General features: G+C 43.2%; 1 protein-coding gene across 1 annotated transcript in view; it reads left to right on the top strand.

Moving 5' to 3' along the window:
- Positions 1-17,258, top strand: part of LOC139416204 (recombining binding protein suppressor of hairless) — a 93,744-nt gene that overhangs the window by 59,644 nt on the left and 16,842 nt on the right. The window contains exon 3 of the mRNA XM_071164600.1: positions 15,952-16,047. Within this exon, the coding sequence (XP_071020701.1) occupies positions 15,952-16,047 (96 nt within the window). The remainder of the gene's footprint in view (positions 1-15,951; positions 16,048-17,258) is intronic.

Genomic DNA, 17,258 nt, shown 5'->3' on the forward strand with positions numbered 1-17,258 from the left:
TATTCATACCCTTTGACTTACAGTATTCCACATTTTGTTGTTACAGCTTGAATTCAGAATGGATAAAAAATATTTAAAAAAGCTCACCCATCTACACACAATGACAAAATGTGTTTTTGGACATTTTTGCACATTCATTGAAAATAAAATACAGAAATATCAAATTTACATAGGTATTCACACCCCTGAGTCAGTACTTTGTAGAAGCACGTTTTACAGCTGTGAGTTTTTCTGGGTAAGTCTCTAAAAGCTTTCACACCTGGATTATACAACAATTGCCCAACAATTTGCCTTGTGTTTTGGGTTATTGTCCTGCTGAAAGGCGAGTTCATGTCCCAGTGGGATGTTTTTGCCTATGCTTAGCTCCATTCTGTTTATTTTTTTTATCCTGAAAACGGTCCGTAACAATTACAAGCATAACCATAACATGATGCAGCCACCACTATGCTTAAAAATATAGAGAGTAATTTGCCACAAACATAAACTATGTATTCAGGACAAAAATTTAATTGCTTTGCCACATGTTTTGCAGTATTACTTTAGTGCCTTGTTGCAAACAGGATGCATGTTTTAGATTTTTTAAATTCCGTATAGGCTGCCTTCTTTTCACTCTGTCAATTAGGTTAGTATTGTGGATTAACTACAATGTTGTTGATCCAATGTCAGTTTTCTCCTATCACAGCCAAACAACTTTATAACGGTTTTAAGGTAACCATTGACATGGTTAAATCCCTGAGCGGTATCCTTCCACTCTGGCAACTGCGTTAGGAAGTACGCATGTATCTTTGTAGCAACTGGGTGTATTGATACACCATCCAAAGTGTACTTAATAACTTCACCATGCTCAAAGGGATATTTAATGTCTGAGTTTTAAGTGTTTAACTATTGACGAATAGGTGCCCTTCTTTGCGAGGCATTAGAAAACATCTGTGGTCTTTGTGGTTGAATCTGTTTGAAATTCACTTCTCGACTGAGGGACCTTACAGAAAGTTGTATGTGTACAGTGCAGAGATGAGGTTGTCATTCAAAAATCAGGTTGAACACTATTATCGCACACAGTGATTCCATGCACCTTATTATGTGCAAATGTTTACTCCTGAACATATTTAAGCTTGCCATACATAACCAAGGAGTTGAATACTTATTGACTCAATACATTTCAGCTTTTGATTTTTAATTAATTTGTAAAGATTTAGAAAAAACGTAATTCCACTTTGACATTATGGGGTGTGAGTAAGTATTAGCTAGGTAGCCACTTGTTGTTCACCTATTGAAATTGAACTTGAGTTCATGAAAATAAATGACTAGCCAGTTACTTAACCCTGTTGCCCAAAGTTAACGTGATAATCCGCAAGCTAGCTTCATCTGGCTAGTAAGGCTGGGTTATGGACCGGGTTATGTGTTGTGAAGCTAGCCACAAAAAGGATTTGGCACAATAGTGGAATTTGCAGTGTTCCTTCAAAATAAAGGACCTATTTGACAGTTATGCAGAAGGTTACAATTGATGGAATCATGCCATATTTAGACTAGATAATGTTAAACAAGGTTGGAATGTGAAGCAATGGAATGGGGTATCAGCCTACTCGGTGACACCCACAGAACACATTTGTGTAGCTCTTTATCACGGGACTGTTGTGTATTGACATTCACATTGCAGTGTACAGCTTTACCAGGATTGGGGATCAATGAAATGGGGTAACAGTCTACTCAATCCCCCTTGATATTTTTTCGCAACGTCCTCCTCAGAGTTATCAGACTCAAACATCCATGCAGTGTTGTTTTTCCTCTGGAATAGTGTTCAATACACATCGGTTGACATTAAATGTGGCTCAATTCACAGTTGTTTCAGAGTCCCGCAATAAGAGCTACAATGCTAATGTTCTCTGGGTGTCACTGAGTAGACTGATACTCCATGTCATTGATCCACAATCCATAGGTAAGGCTGTACAGTGAAATAAGTATGCCCCCAATGCAATTCTAAAGTATAATACATCCAGTGTGATTTCAAAAGATTTGTCAAATTAACAAATTGTCTTTTGTTGATTTTTATATAACATTCCAACCTCGTTTAGCATGATTATGGCATAATTCTACTATTTGCATAGGTTTGCATCACTGTCACTGACATACTTTTATTTTGAAGGCTAACCGCCAAGTCCACTATTGTGGCTAATCCTTATTTTGGCTAGCTTCACATAGATGGGTCCGACCACCATTAATCAAATAAGAACTGTCTTATAAATTAGGGTTATTTTATATGATGACACCTAGCTATATAGTTTGCTAGCTAACTATAGTTACTGAAACCGATTTGTCGTTTTGCTATGTTTTTGGGGAAGAACATTGTTTGCATCCATGAGCTAGCTAGCTTTTTTTTATGACCAGCACTGTAGGTGCGCGAGACAACTTTACTAGCATTATAGCATACGTATCGATGAATCTTTGTGACATATGAAATACGAGTGATTGTGTAATAACTATGTAAAAAATGTATGAACGTGTTAAATTATTATGTGGCGTACAGTCATATGCCGGTCCTGATTGTTCAACAAGCTTATTTGACTCTTCAAATAGTGTTATTTGGCCTCCCAGGTGGCACAGTGGGGTAAGGCACTGCAACGTAAAAAAATATTCTTAGTCTAATTGATAAATAACACACATGCTGTCAATAAATCTCCCCTGAAACTTGAATATTTTAGCCTTACAAGGTTATAGATAAACATGTTAGTTACCTTCCTTTGAAGTAGCCTACTTTATCAGTTTGATCCCTGATTAATTGAATTAAGGAATTATTTTATAAAGACAAAGGTTTTGGTTGTAATTGTAGTGTTGCACTATTTTAAAGTCTACGAAGGGTGGCCAACCATCCCCCAGGAGAACTTGTGTTTCAAGACAGGCTTGAATATGCAATGAAGCTAATAGGCAGAGTGTAGCCATGTTGGTCTGATTCTCTACCTCTTTTATCATCACCCAGTGCCTGGGCTTACCTCCGCTGTACCCGCACCCCACCATACCCCTGTCTGCGCATTATGCCCTGAATATATTCTACCATGCCCAGAAATCTGCTCCTTTCATTCTTTGTCCCCAATGCTCTAGGCGACCAGTTTTGATAGCCTTTAGCCGCACCCTCACACTACTCCTCCTCTGTTCTGTGGGTGATGTGGAGGTAAAAACAGGCCCTGCATGTCCCCAGGCACCCTCATTTGTTGACTTCTGTGATCGAAAAAGCCTTGGTTTCATGCATGTCAACATCAGAAGCTTCCTCCCTAAGTTTGTTTTACTCACTGCTTTAGCACACTCTGCTAACCCTGATGTCCTTGCCGTGTCTGAATCCTGGCTCAGGAAGGCCACCAAAAATCCTGAGATTTACATCCCCAACTATAACATTTTCCGTCAAGATAGAACTGCCAAAGGGGGAGGAGTTGCAGTATACTACACTTTCCAGGTCCATACCCAAACAGTTCAAACTACTAATTAAAAAAATTACTCTCTCCAGAAATAAGTCTCTCAGTGTTGCCGCCTGCTACCGACCCCCCTCAGCTCCCAGCTGTGCCCTGGACACCATTTGTGAATTGATCGCCCCCCATCTAGCTTCAAAGTTTGTTCTGTTAGGTGACCTAAACTGGGATATGCTTAACACCCCGGCAGTCCTACAATCTAAGCTAGATGCCCTCAATCTCACACAAATCATCAAGGAACCCACCAGGTACAACCCTAAATCTGTAAACAAGGGCACCCTCATAAACGTCATCCTGACCAACTGGCCCTCCAAATACACCTCCGCTGTCTTCAACCAGGATCTCAGTGATCACTGCCTCATTGCCTGTATCCGCTACGGATCCGCAGTCAAACGACCACCCCTCATCACTGTCAAACGCTCCCTAAAACACTTCTGTGAGCAGGCCTTTCTAATCGACCTGGCCCGGGTATCCTGGAAGGATATTGGCCTCATCCCGCCAGTTGAGGATGCCTGGTCATTCTTTAAAAGTAACTTCCTCACCATTTTAGATAAGCATGCTCTGTTAAAAAATGCAGAACTAAGAACAGATATAGCCCTTGGTTCACTCCAGACCTGACTGCCCTCGACCAGCACAAAAACATCCTGTGGCGGACTGCAATAGCATCGAATAGTCCCCGTGATATGCAACTGTTCAGGGAAGTCAGGAACCAATACACACAGTCAGTCAGGAAAGCAAAGGCCAGCTTCTTCAGGCAGAAATTTGCATCTTGTAGCTCTAACTCCAAAAAGTTCTGGGACACTGTAAAGTCCATGGAGAACAAGAGCACCTCCTCCCAGCTGCCCACCTCACTGAGGCTAGGTAACACGGTCACCACCGATAAATCCATGATTATCGAAAACTTCAACAAGCATTTCTCAACGGCTGGCCATGCCTTCCTCCTGGCTACTCCAACCTCGGCCAACAGCTCCGCCCCCTGCGCAGCTACTCGCCCAAGCCTCTCCAGGTTCTCCTTTACCCAAATCCAGATAGCAGATGTTCTGAAAGAGCTGCAAAACCTGGACCCGTACAAATCAGCTGGGCTTGACAATCTGGACCCTCTATTTCTGAAACTATCCGCCGCCATTGTCGCTATTACCAGCCTGTTCAACCTCTCTTTCATATCATCTGAGATACCCAAGGATTGGAAAACTGCCGCAGTCATCCCCCTCTTCAAAGGGAGACACCCTGGACCCAAACTGTTACAGACCTATATCCATCCTGCCCTGCCTATCTAAGGTCTTCGAAAGCCAAGTCCACAAACAGGTCACTGACCATCTCGAATCCCACCGTACCTTCTCCGCTGTGCAATCTGGTTTCCGATCCGGTCATGGGTGCACCTCAGCCACGCTCAAGGTACTAAACGATATCATAACCGCCATCGATAAAAGACAGTACTGTGCAGCCGTCTTCATCGACCTTGCCAAGGCTTTCGACTGTCAATCACCATATTCTTATCGGCAGACTCAGTAGCCTCGGTTTTTCTGATGACAGTCTTGCCTGGTTCACCAACTACTTTGCAGACAGAGTTCATTGTGTCAAATCGGAGGGCATGCTGTCCGGTCCTCTGGCAGTCTCTATGGGGGTGCCACAGGGTTCAATTCTCGGGCCGACTCTTTTCTCTGTATATATCAATGATGTTGCTGCGGGCGATTCCCTGATCCACCTCTACCATTCTGTATACTTCCGACCCGTCCTTGGACACTGTGCTATCTAACCTCCAAACGAGCTTCAATGCCATACAACACTCTTCCGTGGCCTCCAACTGCTCTTAAATGCTAGTAAAACCAAATGCATGCTTTTCAACCATTCACTGCCTGCACCCGCACGCCCGACTAGCATCACCACCCTGGATGGTTCCGACCTAGAATATGTGGACATCTATAAGTACCTAGGTGTCTGGCTAGACTGTAAACTCTCCTTCCAGACTCATATCAAACATCTCAAAATCAAATCTTTCGCAACAAAGCCTCCTTCACTCAGGCCGCCAAACTTACCCTTGTAAAACTGACTATCCTACCGATCCTCGACTTCGGCGATGTCATCTACAAAATAGCTTCCAATACTCTACTCAGCAAACTGGATGCAGTTTATCACAGTGCCATCCGTTTTGTTACTAAAGCACCTTATACCACCCACCACTGCGACCTGTATGCTCTAGTCGGCTGGCCCTCGCTACATATTCGTCGCCAGACCCACTGGCTCCAGGTCATCTACAAGTCCATGCTAGATAAAGCTCCGCCTTATCTCAGTTCACTGGTCACGATGGCAACACCCACCCGTAGCACGCGCTCCAGCAGGTGTATCTCACTGATCATCCCTAAAGCCAACACCTCATTTGGCTGCCTTTCGTTCCAGTTCTCTGCTGCCTGTGACTGGAACGAATTGCAAAAATCGCTGAAGTTGGAGACTTTTATCTCCCTCACCAATTTCAAACATCTGCTATCTGAGCAGCTAACTGATCGCTGCAGCTGTACATAGTCTATCGGTAAATAGCCCACCCTATTTTACCTACCTCATCCCCATACTGTTTATATTTATTTACTTTTCTGCTCTTTTGCACACCAATATCTCTACCTGTACATGACCATCTGATTGTAATTGTAATTATCCGCCTACCTCCGCATGCCTTTTGCACACAATGTATATAGACTCTCTTTTCTACTGTTTCTACTGTTTTTCTACTTGACTTGTTAATTGTTTACTCCATGTGTAACTCTGTGTTGTCTGTTCACACTGCTATGCTTTATCTTGGCCAGGTCGCAGTTGCAAATGAGAACTTGTTCTCAACTAGCCTACCTGGTTAAATAAAGGTGAAATAAAAATATTTAAAAAATATGGGGGGACGGGACAAGTGACTTGAGCTTTCGGTCCTACTTGCTCTGAGGATGCATCACCATGAAGAAAATTACATATCAGGTACCCATGATGTAATTTTGTTGGTTCAATACAATAACCAAAATAGATTTTTTGTTTCAAACTCAAGGTGTCGTGATAGCTGACACCGAATTTGACACCCAAAGTTTTTTGGAAAACGTGGTCACATAATTTTGAAAAATATATTTGACTCTAATTCTGTTTCCAAAACTTTGTATCTTCAGTTCTTCCAGTAGATGTGTTTTTGTGAAATTTTCAGTGTAAAAATGACTTGTTAAACTTTGAAAAACAAATGGTATTTGCTTGGCATGCATTTTAAAGTAAGCAATCTGAGTCTCAGCGTAATGCCGTTGCTGTGGAATTGCCACTATAATACTAACTATCATAATAGTAATGAGAACCATCTAAGCTTATCACTTCTTCACTGAGATAAAAGTAACAAGTCTTGAATGAAATCAAAGATTCGATGTTTATAAGAAGATATCAGACACATTTCAGTGTAATTGTTTTTATTGACTGCATAGACTGCTCACAGTTCAACAGGGGTTGTCATGCATGGTAATGATTAGGGATGGGATGTTGTTAAAGTGAGCTGTTTTCCATCCCTCTCTTGGATGTCTGCAGCGGTCAGGCTAGTTAGTGTGTATGAAAATAAAATAAAGGGTTGAGGACAGGATACTGAGGTCACAGCAGGGGTTTAGTCCAATGGTCCTTTTGCTCTGTTGGGTCAGCCAGCCTGCAGAGAGAGTGGAGGATTGCCTGACCATGACCGCCCTCTCCAGTACATGGTTTTAGGGAGGGGTGTGTGTGTGTGTGTGTGTGCACCTTGCCATTCCTGACTGTCTCCATTGCTGAGCCTTCGGAGCTCCCTGAAGAGCACGTGAGTGTTTTTTAAAAATGTTTGTTTACGCTTGCCGCTCCAAGGGGGAAATGAGGGGTTGTGCATTCACTGGAACACACAGGCGTCGTATTGGAGAGGACCTTTTTGATCTCTTTCCCTCTCCATTCATGTGCTGCCAGTCCCCTGGATTTCATTGGCCTCTCCATTTGTCCAGGCCTTATGAGTGCCCAGATAAAAATGACATGCACAAAACACATGTTACTGACGATCGGGAACACGCAGAAAGACGCTGGTTATTTCAGAGTGTGTGTGTGTGTTTGTGTAGCCGAGGTTGTGTTGCAGTTAACCCCAAGTGTGGCCCTGTTGATTTTTAGTTTGGCAGTGACGGGGACAGCTAAAAGCCCGGATCCTCCACGAGCTGCTAAAGACAGCTACGTTTTGGGTCCTTTAGGGCCCCACTGTCAGCCAGGCTGTCCAGCTGTTCAGATGGAAAATATAAGGCAGTACACAGCTGGAAAAGCTGCCTGGTTTAGTTGCTTTGGAGAAGGCTTATGTTTCGGGGGAAATGCCTTCGACAGTTGGGCTCATTCTGAAAATCAGAAGCTGTGATATAAATGCTGTAAGATATGAATCCATCTTAGACTTACAAATAGGCTATATGAATGTAGGGATCATTTATTATATTTGACATTTTAGCAGACACTCTTATCCAGGGGCAATTAGGGTTTAGTGCCTTGATCAAGGGCAAATCAATAGATTTTTCACCTAGCCTGCTCGGGGGATTTCTAAACATTTATTTGTTGTTGTGATTTTAATTGACATCATCACAAATGAAGTTCACATCGGGGGGGGAAATAAAAATTATTTAACAGCCTATTCTCAGCACACAGTGTGTTAAAATCAATAGAAGGGGATATGCAGACTGAAGTGAGAAACTGTCGATGTTTTCATTTAACCCAAGCTCCTGGGTTGAGAACGCGCGTAATGTCCCCTTTGTGATCCAAAGGGGTGCGCACTAATGGGGGTCTAATACTCTAAATTGAGCTGTGTGTGTGTGTGTGTGTGTGTAAGCGTGCCTCCTAGCTGCAGGTCCACAGGGGGTCTGGGTGAGACGCTGTGACAGATGTACTGGACAGATGCCTGTCTGCTCTACTTTGCCCTGCTGCAGCTGTAGCCCGGCTTAACCTAACACACACACACACACAATTACTGACCCCCACTTTGCCCTTTGTGTTATCTGTATAGCTCCCTCTCTCTCTCCATCAGTGGTACACAAAGTAATATCCCTATTGCTTGTTGGTTTTCCTGTCATATAGCTCCTCACTGTTGCTTGATGATTCTGTGACTGTTGGATTGTTTAAACACCATGCCTTGTTTTCATTGCGTGCCTAGTTTTGCTGTCCAGTATTCTCCTATTCAGTTCTCCTTTTGACGTGCTATCTAGTGTAGTTGCGTGCCTCACGTCTTGTTGCATGCCTCTTTTGTTTGTGTGTTGTTGTGCTGCGTGCCTTGGTCATCTGTGTGTGTTTTTGCGTTTGTTTTATAGAGTAGCCTGTAGCGTGTACTGTGTCTCACTGGGGCACATATCTGTCACTTCCTCTCTCAAATCAGATGACTCAGGTCATGTAGTCCCCCCACCCCTCTCGTTCTTCCTCTGTGTGTGTGTGTGTGTGTGTGTGTGTGTGTGTGTGTGTGTCCATCACACAGTTTTTTTAAATAGCCTTATAGCCTTTGTGCGTGTGTATAGGAAGTTTAGTTGGAGCTGTACCCTGGCCAGTGTGGCCGCTCTGTATTCGGGATACTCTCATTTCTCCTTCTCATTTCTCCTTCTCCTCCTTACAACTGTTAGCTGCTCTTCTCAGGAAACATGGCCCAGACAGACAGAGGCTGATGTGTAATTAACTACTCAACAGTTCTCCAATAAAGGGGAGCAGGGAAATGTACAATGTGTGTGTGTGTGTGTGTGTGTGTGTGTGTGTGAGAGAGAGAGAGAGACATTGTGTGTGTGAACGCTGGGTGAACTTGGCCCTGTGCCGTCTGGCCCCCTTCAGGAGTGTGAGAGATGAATGGTGCCTACCCCACACACAGAGTACTGAACGCCCTACGACGGCAACCACATCTCAACCATCACCCCTCATCCAGGACGGCTGCTGCGAACTTGGACCACTTCTGAACCAAGAACATTTTTAAACATGGGACAGCTTTCTATCTATAGGACCAGCCATTTGTAACCAGGTTTGAAATGCATTCAAACAGTTCATTGGTTTTTGACCAATGCTACTCCCAAGCAAAGAGACTTCGAAATGAATAAGGATCTCTCTGTGAAGATCTGTTTTTGGAATAACCCAGGGCCTTTTCTTGCTTTAACTTTAACTCTCTCTCTGTCTCTCTGTCTCTGTGTGTGTTAGAAAATAGCCTGTTTTTAACGTTTGGATGCAGGGATGTGTTAGTGGTTTTCTGTCAGCATACATGCTGCAGCAATCTCTATCTTTTTCTTCTGTTTCTCTCTCTGTCTCTCTCTCTGTCTCTCTCTCTGTCTCTCTCTCTGTCTCTGTGTGTCACATGAGTTTCACAGGGCAGCAGCCATATTGGTGAGGTGGCAACAACATACTTCATGACCCACACACCTCATGAAAATTCCAATTTAACCCACACACTTCCTCAAAAGTGAAATCTGAAACATTCATTTCCTCCTTGCCCCGGCAAGTCAAGGTACTAGGTACAAACACATCCGACCAACAAGCAAAACTGGCTTCACCGATATGGCCGCTCAAGTCTTTATACCTCTATTCTCCTAGAATTTGTCGCTTAGGCACAGATCCAGGATCAGCCTACCCTCCACATATCCTAACCGGGACCATTAAGTGGAGAAGTGTGAAACTGACCTCTACATTTAAAGTATGCTCATGAGCTGGCCCTCTCTGAGCTGGATTTGTCTGAGCTGACTTGAGTGGGTGGTGTATGTAGGCATCTGTCCTAAGCCATAAGGGAAAGTGGTATCTACCATCCCACTATCAGATAAGAGGGGCAATGTTTGCTTTTTGTCCCCCCCCCCCCCCCCCCCCCACGTTTGATTTGAAATCCCCATCGCCCACTAATGCGTTTGTACTTTTAGCAGATTCAATGTGTTTGAGCTAGTAATGTATCAATATTTATTTAAAAATAATTGCTATGACATAGCCAGTGATATATATATATATATATATATATATATATATGTGTATATGTGTGTGTATGTATGTATGTATATATATATATATATGTGTATATGTGTGTGTATGTATGTATGTATGTATGTATATATATATATGTGTGTGTATATATATATATATGTGTGTGTATATATATATGTGTGTGTGTGTGTGTGTATGTATGTGTGTGTATATATGTGTGTGTATATATGTGTGTGTGTGTATATATGTGTGTGTATATATGTGTGTGTATATGTATATATATGTGTGTGTGTATATGTATATATATATGTGTGTGTATATATATATATATATATATATATATGTATGTGTATGAATGTATGTGTGTGTGTGTATATATATGTGTATACATACATACATACATACATACATACATACATACATACATACATACATACATACATACACACATATATATATATATGCATGCATACATACATATGCGAAAGTATTCGGCCCCCTTGAACTTTGCGACCTTTTGCCACATTTCAGGCTTCAAACATAAAGATATAAAACGGTATTTTTTTGTGAAGAATCAACAACAAGTGGGACACAATCATGAAGTGGAACGACATTTATTGGATATTTCAAACTTTTTTAACAAATCAAAAACTGAAAAATTGGGCGGGCAAAATTATTCAGCCCCTTTACTTTCAGTGCAGCAAACTCTCTCCAGAAGTTCAGTGAGGATCTCTGAATGATCCAATGTTGACCTAAATGACTAATGATGATAAATACAATCCACCTGTGTGTAATCAAGTCTCCGTATAAATGCACCTGCACTGTGATAGTCTCAGAGGTCCGTCAAAAGCGCAGAGAGCATCATGAAGAACAAGGAACACACCAGGCAGGTCTGAGATACTGTTGTGAAGAAGTTTAAAGCCGGATTTGGATACAAAAATATTTCCCAAGCTTTAAACATCCCAAGGAGCACTGTGCAAGCGATAATATTGAAATGGAAGGAGTATCAGACCACTGCAAATCTACCAAGACCTGGCCGTCCCTCTAAACTTTCAGCTCATACAAGGAGAAGACTGATCAGAGATGCAGCCAAGAGGCCCATGATCACTCTGGATGAACTGCAGAGATCTACAGCTGAGGTGGGAGACTCTGTCCATAGGACAACAATCAGTCGTATATTGCACAAATCTGGCCTTTATGGAAGAGTGGCAAGAAGAAAGCCATTTCTTAAAGATATCCATAAAAAGTGTCGTTTAAAGTTTGCCACAAGCCACCTGGGAGACACACCAAACATGTCGAAGAAGGTGCTCTGGTCAGATGAAACCAAAATTGAACTTTTTGGCAACAATGCAAAACGTTATGTTTGGCGTAAAAGCAACACAGCTCATCACCCTGAACACACCATCCCCACTGTCAAACATGGTGGTGGCAGCATCATGGTTTGTGCCTGCTTTTCTTCAGCAGGGACAGGGAAGATGGTTAAAATTGATGGGAAGATGGATGCAGCCAAATACAGGACCATTCTGGAAGAAAACCTGATGGAGTCTGCAAAAGACCTGAGACTGGGACGGAGATTTGTCTTCCAACTAGACAAAGATCCAAAACATAAAGCAAAATCTACAATGGAATGGTTCAAAAATAAACATATCCAGGTGTTAGAATGGCCAAGTCAAAGTCCAGACCTGAATCCAATCGAGAATCTGTGGAAAGATTCAGCAGCAACGGTATGAGAACCAGCACATTCTTGAGCATGCAATACGGGTTTCCTCAGTACGAATTCCGCTGTCAGACTCAGCATGCTCAGGGAGCTGACACTGCTGGTCCAAATGTCAGTCGTGAAGCTCATGGATGTGCGTTTCAACAATACTGTGTAACTCCGGTAGGGCAACGTCTTAAAAATAGCGCTTACTTGGTGTGTACCGGGGCTCGAGGTGCTCGACCAGTCGGCGAAAGCCAACATCATCCACGACAGAGAACAGTGGATTGCCAAAGGCAATGAATTCCATTAACTTGGCATTAATGGATTTCACCTTTGAGTTGTCTCGCTGAAAATGTTCTTACAAATGACTGCTCGACTTGAACTTGTTGGAAATGTGAGCTTAGTTTTTCTCTGCTTTTGTTCTAAGTACCCGCTGAATGTCTAGAGGTGATGCACTTTCAAATGAGTCGTTCGTTTTGTGGTATTGAAAGATTTCACTTTCTCCCCTCCTCGGGAAATAATAGCAGCACAAACATTGCATATGGCCTTTCTGTTATCTTCCTATGAAACTCCACACAGCAGACAATGTGGGCTAGGTTAGGAATGCTGTGTTGCACGTGTAGCGCAGTATTTTTCATGGTGTCATTATGTCATCTACCTACGTTATATAGGTATGCACATCAGCTTTGACATCCGTTTTGCACATTTCAATAGCATTTGAGAACATGTTTGAAACTTGGACACACTCCTAGCTCCATTCGAACAACTGACTTGAGAAATACGCTCATCAACTGCGTCTGCAGCAGAAGTGATACCCTGTGTCATGGCATTGAAATACCTGCTCAACAAAACTGCCAACACAGACCGTTGGGTTAAAACTCGCAAAAGTACTCTACTCGAGGCTGTGAACAAGTGATTCGGTGGCATTCTCTCTGAGCCTCTTTACTGTGTTGCGACCATGCTCGACGCTAGGTACAAGGACCGCTACTTCGATGCAGACAGGGTTTACGTGAAATGTTGACAAGTGGATAAGATGGAAACGGACACAGTGACATTGCGCACTGATGAAGAGGACCCACGACAGAAGAGGTCACGGACAGACAGCTGAAACTTCACTGCTTACCGTGTATGATGAAATCCTGGTTGAGAATGAAATGACTGAAGAAATGAACAACGAAACAGCACAGCAAGTAAGTGAAAGAAATAGGTTTTGATATTACTTAACTGTTTTACTGGTAATGGAGACATACATATATGCCAACAAAATGACTTTTTTGCGTGTGTGTGTTTCAACTATTTAACTTTACTAGAATGCTTAAAAGGCCGCTAAAATGTTTCGTATCAGGGTTTTTTTTGGCAAGGAAAATTCCTGAGTATCGGCCAAAAATATAATATCGATGCATCCCTAGTTTAGACCGTTTGGAAGTTTTATTTTCCTCTGCTTCGAAGTGCAGTGTGGGTAGAAAAAGTGGTTGTTGCCCTCATGAAATTATCAACTTTTCCCTGTATATCTTACAATGGCCATACACACTAATTGTTTAGAGCAAAACTAGTGCTGATTGTGAACCTGAACAATCAAAATAAAATCTAGCCTAAGCCCTGATCAGCTGGTAGGTATAGCCAGATGAGTCCTGTCTCAGGCAGTTGCTTAGGTGACTTTATTTCGGTAATAAACAAATCAAATCTAATATTGGCCAGCCATTTTACAAACATTTGAATGCTGACGCTGAACACGGCCTGCGGTGGTCAGCGTGCGAAGCAACACACAGTGTTTGACTAGGCTGCTGATATCGACTGGGTTGTTAAGCATGCAAAATGACTTGTTGATCAGTGAAACGGTGACATGCTTAGTTCGACACTGAAGGAGAGGACGCAGCAGTTGTCACAAAATATATAAGTATTTTCGGGAAAGTAGATTGAAAGTAATATTTGCAAAACATTTGAGTGAACCGGTGATTCGTAATATTTTAGTCGTTTTCAATAACCGATCATGCATGCTACGTTTGGATTGGTTTGGGGTCCCACGGACCGACGCATTCGCGTCCAAAACAGGGACCGATGTGTATCGGTGAATCGTTCCATCCCTACTGTAAGCATGACATCATCATGTGAGGCACTGAGCGAGCGTGTTCCTCTGTAATCAGTCAGGGCTGTGGGCTCCAGGGTGGGCCAGGGGTCAGGAAGTGTGTGTATGTGCGTGTGTGTGAGGGCACGCCCAATGCCCAGTCTAGAAATATCAGTGAAGGGGATCACCATAGCATCAGATGATTATAGGCGCTGCTGAGTAGTATCCATTTCGAACTCATTAAAAGAAAGGAAAATAATTTGAATCAAATGCTGCTGGATTTAGACTTGGCTTTGCTTTGGACTATGTTCTCTCTCTGAACTTCGTTCTCTCCTTTCTATCCCTCTCTCTCTCTCTCTGGCCTAGCCCTTTCCACTATGGTTTCGTGAAGTGCAGTAACCTGTGGTTCCACCCCCTTGTTCTCGTTCTCTCGCTCACCCCCTCCTTCGCTCCCTCCCTCTCTCGTGTCTCAATGGGGCCCTTTGCTTTCCATAACAAAGGCTTCATTCTGTAGCTAGAGGACTCCTGATATCTCCAGTAGTGATAAGTATATTTTTTGTCCTAATCTGTTGTGGTCTAGTACTGTCTTTTTGTTAGCGAGGGTCATCTACTTTAAGTGCTGCCTGTTTTCCCAGTAGCCTACTTGGTGTGTGAACTGCTGACTGCTCATAACTTGCAGATGATTGTTGACACATCAACCGGGATTAAGGGACAGGGCAATTTAATACTCGCTATGGACTTTCTTCCCTCCTTACTAGCACTGACTTTGTTGGGAAAGAATGTACTTACTGTGATATGTGGTTGTCCCAACTAGCTATCTTTAGATGAATGCACTAACTGTAAGTTGCTCTGGATAAGAGTCTTCTAAATGCCCAAAAAATGTAAATGGGAAGGCCTGTCCAACCCATGCGTGTGGCAGAGTGGAGCAGAATGTAGAAGTGTGTGTGTATGTGTGTGTCCCTCTCTGGGCCCACGGAGCACCCGGGCATGTCAGGTGTCACTGACATCTGTGCAAAAGGGGCCGTTCTTTAGCTGTGTGCTTCTCAGCTAGTACACACACACCCACTCTTGTCACAAAATGTTGCCACTATGTTGAGCAAGCTCTCACACACAGGGGTGGATTATTGCGATTGCGGGGTTAACGTAAGGACTTAACATTCCAAAAATATTGAACTTTTTTTTTTGTTGTGTGTGTGGGGGGCCGGCATGAGAATGTTTTTGCTTAGTTGACAAAAGTAATTGGAGCACGGACCTTGCAACATTTTGACACAAGATGTGGATTCTTTGGTGGTGAGCTCAGGGCTTTAGTGTTTTTTCTTTTTCCCTCTCTTTCTTTCCTCTCTCTCTCCTCTCCTTCCCCCTCATTAAGCACTATCCCTCTGTGCCTCCCCCCTCCCGCCCCCAACTCAGCCCAGCTGGAGAGAACATAGCTTGTTGCCCAAAGTGTGCGTGTGTGTGTGTGTGTGTGTGTGTGTGTGTGTGTGTGTAAGCAACATATCCTTCAGCACACCAGAGAATTGGCTATTCAAAGTGGAACTTGTACGCTTTTCTTCCTCATCCCATGTTCCTACCTCTCTATGTTTCAGGTGTTAGTTTTAGTGACCCCAAGTTTTCATATGTTCCAGTTTTTTAGTCTCATCTATTTTATCTTTGTCGCGTCTGTCATCTAACTTTTTATGTGAATGGATGAATAACAAACCTCTTTCTCTCGCTCCTCTCTCCTTCTTTCCGTCCCTCTCTTTCTCTCTCCTCCCCTCTTTCTCTCTCCTCCCCTCTCTTTCTCTCGCTTCTCCTCTCAGGGAAGCAATGCGGAATTACCTGAAGGAGCGAGGCGACCAAACTGTCCTGATCCTGCATGCAAAAGTTGCACAGAAATCTTATGGCAATGAAAAAAGGTAACCAACCACCACTTAGCCTACACACCGCTTTCCATACTCTCCCGATTTCCCACATACCTCACACATTCCATACCTAGAAAGGCATGTTGAAGAGTTCCCGGTTTCAATTTAATTTGTGGGTTAATAGTATGGACTAAAAGGCAGTAGAGAAAAAAGCAAAGCCGCATTCCAATGTGTCTGTGTGTGACGTTAGTGTTTTGGCCTCTCCGGCTTTCCATTTCCCGCCGCGGGTCAGACGGGGAAGTGAGCATTTAAGTTCTCTGCAGGGCACATTCAGGTGAAGGCCATAGAGACACAGGGGTTAGGGGTGTAGGGCATAGGGAATAAGAGGTTAAAGTGTAGATGGCAAGGGGATGGTAAGGTTAGGCAGGTAGGGCACATTCTTGCCCCCCAGACATGTAGGGTTAAAGGGTTGGGGAGCACACTGAGGTAAGTAAAGGGTAATGAATTGAGAGAAGTGGGTAAGATGTTGCCTAGTCGTTGTAGGTTGGGTTAGAATGGTGGAGTGTGTGTGTGTGTGTGTGTAGAGAGTAATTCAGCTGTACTTAATATGGTCATCCTGGGTGAAGTAAATAAATAGATATAGGGAGTTAGACAGACTGAAAGGGTTTGAGCTCTGGTTGCCATTACACCAGGACTATCTCTTAGTAAATCAGGAGCTCTCAGCCAACACTGAGACACCTCCGAGGTTTGGAGCACGAGAGAGGAGGAGCAGGTGTGTGTGTGTGTGTATTAAATAGAGGAATTCCTCCACTCTCCGTGCTCCTCTCTGGTTAAAGTTGCACTGACTGGGGCCCCGGGGTCGAGATGTGAGCGAGGCCCATTTTGGGGTCTGACCCGTTGTAGCAATGCACCCAGGGATACATCAGACCTCCAGTCATTCCAGTTTTCATAATCGGTCACAAAGCCTAATATACAGGACATTTTACCACTTATTCATGAACTATTGGAGTTATTTACTTAGTCTCTCTACAGTTTGACTCGACTGTAATGCATCTGTTTAGTCTGTGTTTAGTCCCTGTGGTTCACTCACTGGAACAGGTCCAACTTCCAACATGAGAAGTGTATGCTGGTGTTGCGTGGATGATCACTGTTACACAATCATATAGTCACACACACACATTTGTGAGTTAGGGTTTGATTCTCAACAGACCAAACCAATTTTTGGGGTCAGCTCACTGGGTGTGTGTGTCCCTCTGTATAAGGAA

This window comes from Oncorhynchus clarkii, chromosome 9 (assembly GCF_045791955.1).
Source record: "Oncorhynchus clarkii lewisi isolate Uvic-CL-2024 chromosome 9, UVic_Ocla_1.0, whole genome shotgun sequence".
NCBI lineage: Eukaryota > Metazoa > Chordata > Actinopteri > Salmoniformes > Salmonidae > Oncorhynchus > Oncorhynchus clarkii.